At 46.1% G+C, this 13,148-nt stretch overlaps 1 protein-coding gene across 2 annotated transcripts in view; it reads right to left on the reverse strand.

Annotated features, from left to right (window-relative positions):
• The window catches only part of IGDCC4 (immunoglobulin superfamily DCC subclass member 4), an 87,731-nt gene that overhangs the window by 56,641 nt on the left and 17,942 nt on the right, over positions 1–13,148 (reverse strand). For both annotated transcript variants that reach the window (XM_064722295.1, XM_064722294.1), the window contains exon 2: positions 965–1,294. In XM_064722295.1, the coding sequence (XP_064578365.1) occupies positions 965–1,294 (330 nt within the window). The remainder of the gene's footprint in view (positions 1–964; positions 1,295–13,148) is intronic.

Raw genomic sequence — 13,148 nt, forward strand, 5'->3', positions numbered from 1 at the left:
GGAGCACCTAAATAAATCCATCTGGACTAATGACAGCTCCTCCCAAACAATACCTGTGTGCAGGATCCCTGACTGCATGCTAAACATTTTCTGAGCAGAAAAGGAGGACGTGTTGCAAAAGTCAAAGATTTTCACTTCATCTGGCAAAGCTTCACCAGCAGTTCTGGTTTCTACAGCACACTGCTCACAGACTGAAACACTCCCTGGCCAAACCTGGATGGCCCTGTCTGGGGTACCAGAGCCTAAAAACATCCCAGTGTAAAGGGGGTGTCAGGACATTATCTGGGCACCTTCACCCCCCCTCAACTCCTATGGTGTGCCTGTGCAGCTGTTTTTAGCAACATTTAACATACACAAGTCACTGTACTAGAAATAAGTGTTACTGTATTTGCATTATTTTCTAGCCTCACCTATTTGGCAGGTCAAGGAATAATTTATTTGCACTCACTTAAAATAGCCCCCAGGAGCCAAGCCTGAATAGAAAGGAATTTTACTCTTGAACTCTGTGCAGAGATTCAGCAGTTCAGATCTTGGAGTGTCCTTCTGAATCCAAACAAAAACTGCCCTGAAGAACCCTTTCTTTCATCTCTTCCATACAAAGAGATATTCACCTCACAAGCTGCCACAGTCATATCCCCCCACAGCCACCTCTCCATGCACAGGGTGCTGCACTCAGGGCTCTGAAGTTCTCTGCAAAAACAAGCACTGACTTTTGGAAAGAGGAGGGTCCTGTTTTTAATTCACAGCTGATGGCACTTACCTGGGAGAGTTACACAGGATGTTAACAGTGGGATAACAGGAATACACCACTGCTTATTTGTGGACTATCCCCAGTCCTATCTATACATCATTATTATGATTTTATTTCACAGACGTTTTATCTCAAGCTCCTGGGGAAGCAGATTTCTGTACAAGTACCAGGAGGGAAAGGAAAGAAAATGAACAAACCCCCCAGAACACTTACTTGAAAATCTGACTGCAGCTGTTTGACTGGTGACAGTCCCTAGGGAGGTGTGAGACACGCAGGAGTAGTTGCCCTCAGCACCATCCCTCTCGGGATATTTACTGTCCTTTGCCCCAGCCTGGGATGAGATGAAGAGCGATCCATTTGGAAGCACATGGAGATGTTCTTGCTCCACTAATGGAAACCCATTCTTCTTCCATGTGATATTGATCACTTGCTCAACAGGGGTCAGGTTACAGTCCAAAATCACCACTTGGTTTGGCTCCAGAATCACCTTTGCAGGACCAGCACTACAGCTCAGCTCCAGAGAATCCCCCTCCGACAGCCTCCCTGCAAAGCAAAGACAGTGTGGCAGTGGGGTTACTTTCCTTCATTGAATCACATCCCAGTTTTACATAGCAAAGGAACCATGGCTGGAGGTACCAGGTGAAATTCAGCCCTGTTGGGAGACCAGCACAGTCCATGACTCCTGTTCGCTGCACTCTCCATCCCCCATCCCTATGGCTGTACAACCTGCACCATTTCTGCCATTCTCAATGGGCCCAGCAGCCACCACCCCTGCTGTCCACACTTGTTTCCATGCTGGATTCAAGCAGAAAGCAGCTGGAAGAAGGTGAAGAGGTGGTAACAGCAAGAGCAAGCACAGAAGATGCAGCACCATGGCTGGCCGTGGCAGGCTCCCCTCTCACTTGCACATCAGAGCCTCCTCCAAGGCTGATCAATCCCCACAAGACAATTAAGTGCAAGGAAAAGTATCCAAGCCCCATGTGGCTCTGCAATGCCAATGACCACAATCTAGTTAGAGCAGCTGCGCCTCTTACTGGCATTAAGAACTCAAGTCCAGCTGAGAAAGAAGCAAGTCCCACTGATGTTCATGTTCTGGGAAACACATTTCAAATGAAAGACAATAAAAGAACAGTTAAAAACATGACCTGCTGTCTCTGAGCATTTTATCCCATACAGGTGAATGCAGAGCAAGAATGGATGGATGCAGTTTCTGCACTAAAAAAAGATATTCCAGTTGTTAGCAGACGGTACCCAGCACATGCCCTTAGGCAACCTTCCTGCTGCAGCCGGGGGCCAGAGCAGTGACCAGCAACAAGCTCAGCTGAACAGATCTTGGTCTGGCTGACTTCCAAACCCACGTACTCGAGGGGGCTCCACCTCTGAAACAATGCTCAGCATTTCCTAAAAGAATATTGCCATTAATAAAATGCATTTGCCGTTAGAGTTCTCCAGAGACACTAAGTCAATGTTAGCTGGCAGCGCTGCTTCCACACACCAGCAATTTCAATCTCTGCTGTGCTCAAACCATCACCATCCACTCTTTTTATGGCTCTGCTCCAAATTATTTTGTCACTGCTCCAATCAGAAATGTTTCCTGCCTCTATAACAAGTTTATCAACACTGGATATGAACCACATGGCTCCCTGCCCGTCTCCTATCGCAGAAGGCTACAGATTAATTTTATAGGAATTCAAACACCCTATTAAACCTGCTACTACCTACTGCTGATAAAAAGGCTGCACTTTAAAAAGAGTGAGTGTTAAGCATGCAATTAGGGGCAATGACACGCAAAATTACATATGCAGGGAGATGGAATTATTTCAAGGCGTGTGCTGGAAACCGCAGGTGCCCCTGAAGGAAGGGCCTAACCCTGTCCCCATGCGTGGCCAACTCGGTGCCCGTGGGGACGGGAACTTGTCAGGTTTGTCATTGCTGCTGGGTTGTACAACCACTGAGAACTTGGTGTTGGCCAGCTCTGCCCCTTCAGTGACCAGGAGGCCACAAAGAACCCTGCCTGTTGACTGCCACTGTCATGGGACAGAACAGACCCTCTTCTGTCACCTTCTCTAGGACATCCAGGGGCAATCTCCCAGAGACAAATCCAGCAGGATACAGAGATGCCCATGTCACAGTCAGCACAACAGCCAGGCACTGAACTCCGTGACAAAGGGGCAGCCATTGCTACCTGCAAGCCCCTGCATTTAGGGTTTTCCCACATGTATGCTTCCACCATGCTGCTATCTCACACTCTGCAAGGAGAAAGCACAGGCAGAAGCAGCAGACACCCCTGAGCTTCAGTGTGCATACACCACAATGGAATTCCTAGATTTGTCAGCCAGCACAGCCCTGGCAGGTCCAGGTCAGGCAAATGCCACCAAGTGCCCTTCTGTAGGGGCAATTCTGCCCATTCATGTCTCCTAGGGCAGACTGGTCCTTTGAGGATCGCAGCAAGGTAAAGAGCTCAGTGGTTCCCTGGGAGGATGGATGGTTCCCAGGGGAACACGAGGCTGAAAGGCTGCCCAGGATGTACTGGAAAGACACTGCCTCTGGAAGCCTTTCATGCAAGACAGCAGGCACTAAAAACTTTGTTGGGTGAAGTCTTCGTTCTTTGCCTTTCCTTACATTTGTCATCTTTAGAAGCTCCTGTTCATCACTTGGGAAAACAGCCTGTATACCTGTCCTATTTTCTAGTTTCTTCAGACAGCAACTAGAATGGCATTTTGCTGAAAATACTCCTCCTCTTCCAAAGGTGAAGTGCAAGGGGACAGCCAGGAATAGAAAAGGGGTCTGCAGTGCATCTTCCCACATTAAGAAGCAATTATCATCCTCTCAAACTTCAACTCCTTAAAAAGTCAACTCAACCTGCTTGTAGCAGAATAAGAACAGAACACATTTTCCATCACAGAAAAAAAAAGTATTTGCTTTTCAAAACCATGTGGTGATGTTTCTATATCCCTAAATCACACAGTTATTTTCCCCAAAGTCAAAATCTACTGGGATCCAAGCTTCTACTTGGTTGGTCAAACATGTGTGACCACCCCTCCTTGTTTATAATTTACACAGCCTGCTGGGAAGGCCTCCAGCTGAGCAAACGAAGTTCCCACCCAATGCCAGACTGCTCTGACCTGTCCCAAATCATCCAGCACGCCTTCCTGCCCTTTTGGCCCCAAAATACTGCAAGTTTTGGTGACAAGCCACTTGCACATACAGTGGTTGAGCAGCAGGGTCCAGAGTGCAGACTCGGCATTGCAAAAAGCCCCAGTATGACTTTTGTCCCAAGATGTTCAAAGAACTGCATAAACACTCCTTGATTAAGGAAAAAAAATACCTTCCAGGCTCTGGAAACGTAGGAGGAGGTCTGGTTCAAAACACCGCACTAAATTAGCAAGCCTGACAATGAGATAAAAGCCCCTTCAAGGGAAGGGATCAGAAGAGAGTAAAATTAGTCCAAGTGAGATCAAAGACAAATGAAATCAGGAATGTTAAGTGCTTACAGAAGCTGCTGACTATTTCCAACCTCCATTCTTCATCCTGCAGTGACAGAAATGGACAGGACCCTGGTTAAGCACAGAGCCATGTGCTCGTGCAGCCTCCTGCTCACCTCCACCCTCCTACCTGCCAGAGATGATGCTGTAGTGAATGCACTCAAAGTGGGCTTCCAAGACAGGAGCCAGAAGGGCTTTTTACACATCAGTCCTAGGCAGGTGTTCCAGCTACAGACCTGTGCTTTGGAGCCAAACAGCTTTTTGCTTTTGACTCCTGCTGGAAGTAGTTTCAGCTGCTGAGCTATTCCAAGGTGGGCAGTAACAGCTTTCAGATCATAAATGTATGTGCAAGTGCACACTCACATGTAGATACACATGACATACTTGTGCATTCACATACAGAGTTCTGGGGGAATGCAGATGTATTCAAACACAGAGAATGCTCTGGAATGGAGGGTCTTTGATGTAGCAAGTTAAAAGCATTTTGTTCCCATGAAAATTGTATTTTCTGACCCAGGCTCTGCAGGGTTTTTTCACTCTCCCCTGTGTTGCTAACCCCTAGGCTATATTGTGCATAAAAACAGCCCAGGAGAAAATGTTCTTTTTCTCCCATCTATTTCCTCACTTCCATCAGCCATCCATCCACCTCCGGCATCCAGGCCCAGTGAAGTAAATTAAAAAGTCTCCTGTTGAGTGGCATTAAAAAACAGGGCGTTTCAAATGAACAAAGGTCGTCAAATCTTCAAGGCACAAAGCTGTCCTCTGCCCTCCATGGGAGCACAGCCCCTGCCAGCCTGAGTTCAGATCCAAGGCAGGCATCTGAAAATCCACATTAAACCAGCCAACAGCCCTTCCCCAGTCGCACATCTCAGCGTCCAGCCAAACCCCACTCCCATTATCTCCTCTCCCCAACATCAAAGGGAGGCAGGAATAGCCCAACGTACCACTGAGTAAAGGGGAAAAAGAACAGATTCTGTTGGGTTTTAATTTCAAATCTATAACTAAGCAGGTGAAGTGTGAGCGAGCAACACAGCAAGGTCTGACAGATTGCTGACAATGCAATTACTTGGGCAGAGGTGAGACCCTCACAGCAGCATTTTTACATCCAGGACATGCAGTACTCCAAACCCATGGAGCTGGGAGCTTTCACTCTATGACTAAGAACAGCACAAACCCCCACTTGTATCCTTGCACATAAAGCTATTTCCCATCCCCTCCCTGAGGTTTAACCACTTAAATCAAGGTGGAAAAACCTAGACAAGGGAGAAGCTTGTTCTGGTGAAATTTTGGCTATCATTAGTAAACATGTCCTTGAGCTCTGCTACACAGCACGAGCAAATAAAAGGTTACTGTTCAACAGGAGACAAATGGCTTTGTGCAGAGGAGAACAAGTCGTGGTTTAGTAATTACTGTGAAAACAAAACATTCAGGCATAAACCAAAAGGGATTCAGTGCACTGGCATATCTGTGTTCCTTTTCTAGCACAGCTGAAATCACCTGATCCACAACTCCTGAGTAAGGCCCATAAGACTGACAGCACATCTCTATCAATTCTATCTTCTCTTCAAGAAACTCATTCAGCTGGGGAAAGCCAAAGACATTTCGGCACGCACAAGATCCCAAGGCACAACCACTCCTACAAACCCCAGCCCAATCAACAACTCCAAGGCTCAGACCTTCACTTCAAGGCAGGGGAGGCCCATCTTTAGCACAGCTGAGTGAGGCCCTGGGAGCAGCTCAAGGACACCCATCCAAAGCAGCCAAACCACTGACAGCCTCCAGTGCCTTCCTGAGAAACCCCTCCAACACTCCCAGCCCAAAACAAAGAGAGCTGAGCCAAGCCAGACAGGACCCATTACGGCACAGGCCTTGGGAGATTAATACTTCACAGGGAGCAAAGTACAAGGGTTTCTAATCTGACACAATTCCAGAGCTGACATCACTTCTAGTTCTTGGCAGCCAGAGATTTTCCTGGGGAGCCGCTGTTGTGCTGCAGGTCCCACAGCCTGGAGCCTGGCCAGCATGTTTCCTATTCCACACACATCTGGCCCTTTGAAACTGGCTTGTGCACCTTGCAGAGATCCAGCCAAAGAAAACCTTCCCAGGAGCAAGAAAGTGGCTCAGGCAAGGAGAGCAGAGCACTCGGTCGTCGTGTGTGTTCTGTGGGATATCAGGCAGCAAGAGGAAAGGGCTCCTCTCTCCCCTCCACATCCCACAGGAGGTGGCAGGAATTCAAACTGCATTTGAGCCTCTGCACTGTCGCCTGCCTTAATTTATGTATTTATTTTGGATGTTGAACTCCTGGAACTCAACAGCACAATTAATCTTATTTAATTGGGAGCGAACAGCACTGAAGAAAAGTGAAGTTACTCCTTCCAAAGGGTTTTCCTACCTCTCAGCAAGCCAACTACTGTGCCATTGTTCTGCTTAATGTAACCTTCTGCCGATGCTCTTCAGAGGCTCTTAGGAGCTGTAGAAAATCTTTACGTTCCCATTGTCTAATTCAAAGAGTGACTATACTTCAGTGTGTCCCCATTAAAGCCACACAAAGCTCTCTTTCTTCTTGGAAACTTTATGCATTGACAATTACAAGTCAATAGCTTGGTCTCAGTCTGTTTTTAGGGCAATTGCACTTGGCAAGTGGTGACCCAGAAAGAAATCTGGATGAAGGTCTCCGACAGTCTGCATGCTGGGTGCTCAGCAACACCAGCACTGAAAGCAGAACCGGAGGAGCTCTGGGCTTGGAGCACCCCACTCCCATGATCTCTGCAGAATAGGAGGCTGAAAGAGGAGCTGGACACCTAAATCCCCTTGTGCATCACTTGTTCAGCCTCCCCACAGCACAATAAAATAGAAAGCATTCTTCCACAAAACCGTAAGGAGGCCTGTGAGACAGAAGGGTCAAGATCCCTACATTCTCTACTTAGTTACCAGATGTTACTGGAACTTTCCACCTTGTAATAGCAACAGGAATAAGAAAGTTACACCTTCAACACCCATTAAGCCTCTCTGGAACAGAAGGCTCCTAAAACTAATCTCCAGAGCTGCTGAAAAGACCATTTTATCCACACTTGATATCCAGGCGCAGCAGAGCAGTTCCAGTGCTGAGCAGTGCTCATCAGTGGGAAGCCAACCTTATCCTAATTCTGCATATAAGCAACCTGGATGGTTTATTTAATAATGCAGCATCTCCCACTGCTGCAGGAGTATTTATCCAGCTGGCAGCAAGGGACTCTCAGATCATCCCCTGTCACTAAGCTGATGCCAGCCTTTCATGAGCAGCTGGGTGCCAGCCCGGCACTGCGGGCGGCAAGAGGCGGCATGCGGAGAGTGTCACATTGTCCCCACATCACGGGGCCGGCTAGGAGGCTGTGCCAAGAGCAATCCCCTCACACCCTGCACACATCCAGCTGCAGCCATGGTGTCTGTGCATGTCCTGGTCACCCCTCAGTTGGGCCTGGGTGCACACTGGTGCCCCTCAAGTCCTGGCACACATCCGGACCCAGGATGAGCACTGGCAGGGAAAGCTGGAGCATGCAACTCTCCCCAATGAACAATGCTGGGCATGAGCCTCTGGCCTTTGTCCTGTTCAAATCCCCAGTTCAAAACAAAACAGCAGAAGGGATGGCATGAAAGAAACATCTAAAACACATGCAACACTGTTTATGGGCCATACCTGGAAAGAATGATATCATCTAAAGCTGTAATTACAGTAAACAGATGTGCTGGTTTGGGCTGGGATTGAATTAAGTTTTTTCACATGGGGAAGTGAATACCTTTGTGTATAAATGCAACATACACCAAGGAAAACACCAAGGAAAAAGAACAGCTGAGAAGGTCTGTCTGCATGGAAGTATTTTTGAAGATGCTCCTAACACTGAAGTCAACTGAAGCTGTTCATTTTAGCCACCCAAGACTATGAAAACCACCAACCCACACAGCCCTGGAAACTCCAACCTAGTAAAATGCCAACTGATTTCTAGAAAGGACTAAGTGCTCTCCTGCTTCCACAGAAGCATCAGATTTGCACAAATATCTGTCTACAGATGATGCCTAACAGATAGGAACAAACACCACACCAGCTCTCAAGATTGAGCTCCTTCTCATTGAGACTGTGTTATTCTGATGTATCCCCTGTAACAAATGGTCCAGAAAGATGAAACAAATCAATAGCAGTAATAATTTATTCATTGTGTTGAATTGTCAATGGCAATTATAACAGTAAAGTGCTTGACTCTCACAAAGGTTAAGTGTTCACATTTCTCCCCTCTGACCCCAGAAGGGTTTCTGAAGGCAAAGGAAGCCTAGAATTTCAAAATCCAGTTGCTAAACTCAGCCTTTATCAGGTCCTCTCCCCAAGGTGTCTCACAGTGGAACAGGGAGAGGTGCCCCATGCAGAGCAATATAAATGTGAGCCTCCCTTGCACTGGAGGATGCTCAAAGTGCCCAAGTGACTTAAACACTAAAATCCCTGAAAGCCTCTCCACAATCCCCACACTGCCTGATCCAGGGAGGACTGAGCTGTTCCTGTGCCTTTCCCAGCCACTCCACACCCACCACACAGAGCACCAAACCTCAGGCTTTGCTCTACCAACATCTCCAAGGCAATGTCCACCTCCTGGCCCTCATCTTTCCCTTCTTAAAAAGGCCAATGAGGAACAGCTGAGATGATCCCAGCAGAAGCTGCTGCAAGCATGGGACGCATGGGGAACTCAGGACAGAGCCCTGGGTTTGCATTTGGAGATTTACAGTGTGGAGGCACATTAAAATCACAAGCTTGAACAAGTGCACTGGAACAATAACACATCACAGTCCTGTAATTGGGCCCTGAAATACACTTAGTGAAAAATACAGACCAGCTGCAATGCTGGAAATGCTCCTAATGCAATCCAAGGTAATTATTGGTAACAGACCATCAAACAAGTGCATTAATATGCTCTGATCAGAGAGAGAATCAGATGGACAGTCTGGCACAGCAGCTTGTACCTGCAAATTATGTAAATGATTTGAAAGAGCAAAGCCCCAAAGCCCTAGAAACACTAACTCTAATGAAAGTTATTAAATGCTATTTTTGTTATCTGCTGGTGTTAACATCAGAAGGCCCATTTGCTGCAGTGACTGTAATTGTGCTGCCGAGGGTCCAGGCTGAATAAGCCCGAGATTTGTAGAGTAAAACAACTGCCTTGGATTTGCATGATCTCACCAACACCCGCTTAAACACATAATGACTTCCTGCATTTTTCACTGATGCTGGAAAGGAAACCCAGTTATTTTGCTTTTGTGAGATGCACAGGTTCCTGATTTTACTTCATCATACATACACTTTATCTGCAAAGGACACAGAGGAGTCTGAAAGAAGATCTCCTGTTACAACATTACCTATTTTTATACTTCAACTGTTTCAGTTTAGCATACTTTTAGGATACACTTTCATCTCTTCATGCCTGAGAAAGCTAAAAGTATGCAGTATGATACAAGCTTCAGTATCATCCCTCTTGGGAATAGTCACTTAACCAGATACTAATATTGACAAATAAATACACAAAAATCCTTCACCTGCGGGCTACAGTTTAAGAGTGTTTTGTAGCTCTTTCCCCCGGGTTTATGCCTTCGCATATTCCAAAGATACAAATATAAATACATTAAATTGAAAAATGTTCAGTTCCAACAGTGAATATTTTATCAGTCAAGTTCTCACCACCCAACAGCATTAAAAAAAAAAAAAAACCAACAAAAAAGGCAGCATACCCAATGCTAAAGCTTGGGAAAAGCTGAAGAGGAATGAAACAGTGTCCCCACTCCAAGTCCAAATCCAGCAGCCAAACTTCCCAGCTAATACATCCTGTCCTCTCTACTAGACAATTCTTTAGCCTTTGTTACTCAAAATTTTACACACAAAATGCAGTGTATACCTGCGGAGCAAGCAGACAAGGGCCCATCCTGCTTCTCCCTCGTTGTAAAGATCTCCAGCTATACTTCACAATTTCAGAAGAAACACCCCACTTGTAATTTTAATTTTCTTTTTTTCATGTTGCAAGACAGACAGACTTCCAGCTTTAATGGTGCACCCAAAGACTCATCCACCTCCACTGAGAATCAGGGGCACCTCCATTGAATTTCATGGCCTGGTTCACTGTCCATCTCGCTTCCCAGCTTGTCAGGTGTGCTGCATGTCACCAAGGACAGGCAGAAAGCTCAGCAGCAAAGGAAGGAGGAAGAGTATGTCACAGAGAAAGGACAGAAGCCCTTTGACTCTGCTCCTGCTTGGGTGTACCAGGCCTGTGCTTGGAGTGCCAGCTCAGCCCCAGAGCCCCAGCTCGCCCACCCTGGCTCTCTGCAAAGGAGGCAGGAGTGACAGCAGCTGCTGTCATTTATTAGTTGTGTCTGTTCACGCTCACCAACCCTCCCCAGGACGCACCGCTCCGATCGCAGCCAGACGGAAACGGCGAGTGTGACTCCAGGCAGCGGGAAAAACACTTCTCCATCACGTGTGCCTCCCCTTCACAGGCTCCACTTCCAGTTGTCTTGCCTGTCATTAAAAGGAACTTACAACCTGCTGCTGAACAATGTACTGTAATCAATACAAACAGCCACAAGATCCCCTGGAAAGCATGTGGGAGCGCTGCTCAGCAGTGACATTTATGAGTGCAGGATCCCACAGATCAGAGCAGACCCAACTCTCCTGAGTATTTCCACTATTTACACTGAGATCAGAAAATTAAAATGATATTTTACGCTTAATGGTTTGAACAAGACCTGTGAAGTCCTTCTCTCGGTCCCATTTACAACACAAACGCCAATGACAGAGCAGCAGATGGTCAGAAACACTCCCCTAGAATATTCAGGCGATTCAACTTGAATCTGTGCCCAAATCATTTAACTTTAATGGATTCTTTCATTAACAACCAAAGAAAGGGAATATGGTTGCCAGGACATTAAAATCACTTTTTCAATTATACTGTTATAAAATCGAACAAATTAGCTGTAATTCTTAGCTGAAGCTTAAATGGAAGCATGACTTTATGAAAGAAATTAAAATTGATTTGGATTAGTGGGCATCAAGGGCTTTTTAAAAATTAACAAGATTCTTATGACTTCATAGCATGGATGGATTAGCTGGAGGTTTTGCTGCCCTGGGCTTGCTACCTGCCAAAGCATGGCAGCTGGCTTCACAGCATTTGTTACAGCGGGGTTTAATTAGACTGAAGGGAGAGAACACAAGGATTGAATCTGGAAACAAAGTTCTAGAGAAGCAGGGTGGTGTCTGAATTCACCTTTTGGACCCAGCCCAGCAGAGTCTTGGCAAAACTCAGGGAAATCATAACCTCTAAGCTTTAGCAGGACAAGGTCTATCGGCTGTAGTGATTAGCTTGGGACAGGCTTGCAAAACGGTACTGGATGCTTTACAAACACCAAAAAAAAAAAATCAAGCCCAAAATGTCTGCTGTAAAAAACACTTTAAAGAACTTTACTGCAGGCTACTGAAAAAAAAAAAAAAAAAAAAGAAAAGAAAGATCCAACATGCCATAAAAACCCAGAGCAGGTAAGGATTAACAATGGGAGCAGCGGAAAGAGCAATTCAAAAAGGAAACAGGAACTGTAACACTGGGCACCAGGATGCAAGCTACCTACAACACAGAGCAATGGGGTCACACTAGGAAGAAAAATGCCCTTTATATTGTATAATATGAACTTAATGAAAGGGACCTTCACTGAACACAACTCGCATTGATCCTAAAGACCAGGAACCCTAAGATGTACTTTAGAGAGCCATCCCCCCGCCAGGGAAGGGAGTGATTTGGAACTGTTGCCCAGAAAAAAGAGACTGAAACCAAGCTGGAGACTTTTATACTTGCACTGGACAAAAGCTTTTAACATTTATTTATTAAAAAGAAAGAAAAAGGAAAAAAGGCACTAGTGGGAACAATCCTGTTTTGACCCCTGTGAGCTGGACGGGATGTTCCAGCGCTCAGGCTCCACCCCGAACAGCTCCAGGATGGGGCACTGCTGAGAGCACCTGCCAGCTGGCACAACCGCCCTCTCTGTAAGGTAAATGCAGCAGAACATTTCAAAACCATTTTCATGAAATTTTGCAACACAAAGCACTTTAGATGACTCCCCTTTACGAGTCAGCATTTCATATTTAGTTATTTCTGCTCTTTATTGCAACACAGCGGGTGGCAATTTGCATCAGTAAAAGCTGACTGGAAAAGTTAATCTTTCTTTGGACAATCCTGAATATTACTGCTTTGCCATAATCCTGCTGGTTTGTCACCCTGTATCTGGCTTTCAGATATGCCACAGAGTAATGTTCTCCAATAAATCAAGAGGAGCTTTACCCTTTGAACCAAGCTTTGAATTGTAATCGCTGTGGGTCTCCACGTGCTTGTTAGCAGGTCTTATATTTAAGAAAACAGAAGAACATATTTTAATCCAGAACCTTTCAAGATCCATGTGTCTTTGAGTTCTTTTAATGATTTAAAAATCAGGGCACCCTCTGGTTTTCTGTAAGAACTAATGGCAAGATTTGGCCTAGTAGGGTGGCAACTCTGCACACATAACACACACAACCAAGACCTTTATCTCATCTAGGGCAGCGATCTGAAAAGCCTGGAGTTTGTAAGAAAGGAGACCCCTGGATGAGACTGTCACTGACAGTGATCTCTTTGCAGGGCAAAGCAGAATGGGCTTCACAAACCAATGTTTTAGGCTGAGGGTGATTTTTACTTTTGCACCACTGCAATGGCACAAGAGCAGGCACCTCAAATTCAGGTGCTTCTGCTGAATGGCAGCAAATGTCAGGGTAGGGACGGTAATTTCCAGCCAAGAGCATAAGAACTTCCCAACCCAAACTGCCTGACCCCAGCAAGCAGCACAGACAGCCACAGTACCTCTGAAATCTGGCCTCCAGG

Source organism: Zonotrichia leucophrys, chromosome 10, assembly GCF_028769735.1.
Source record: "Zonotrichia leucophrys gambelii isolate GWCS_2022_RI chromosome 10, RI_Zleu_2.0, whole genome shotgun sequence".
NCBI lineage: Eukaryota > Metazoa > Chordata > Aves > Passeriformes > Passerellidae > Zonotrichia > Zonotrichia leucophrys.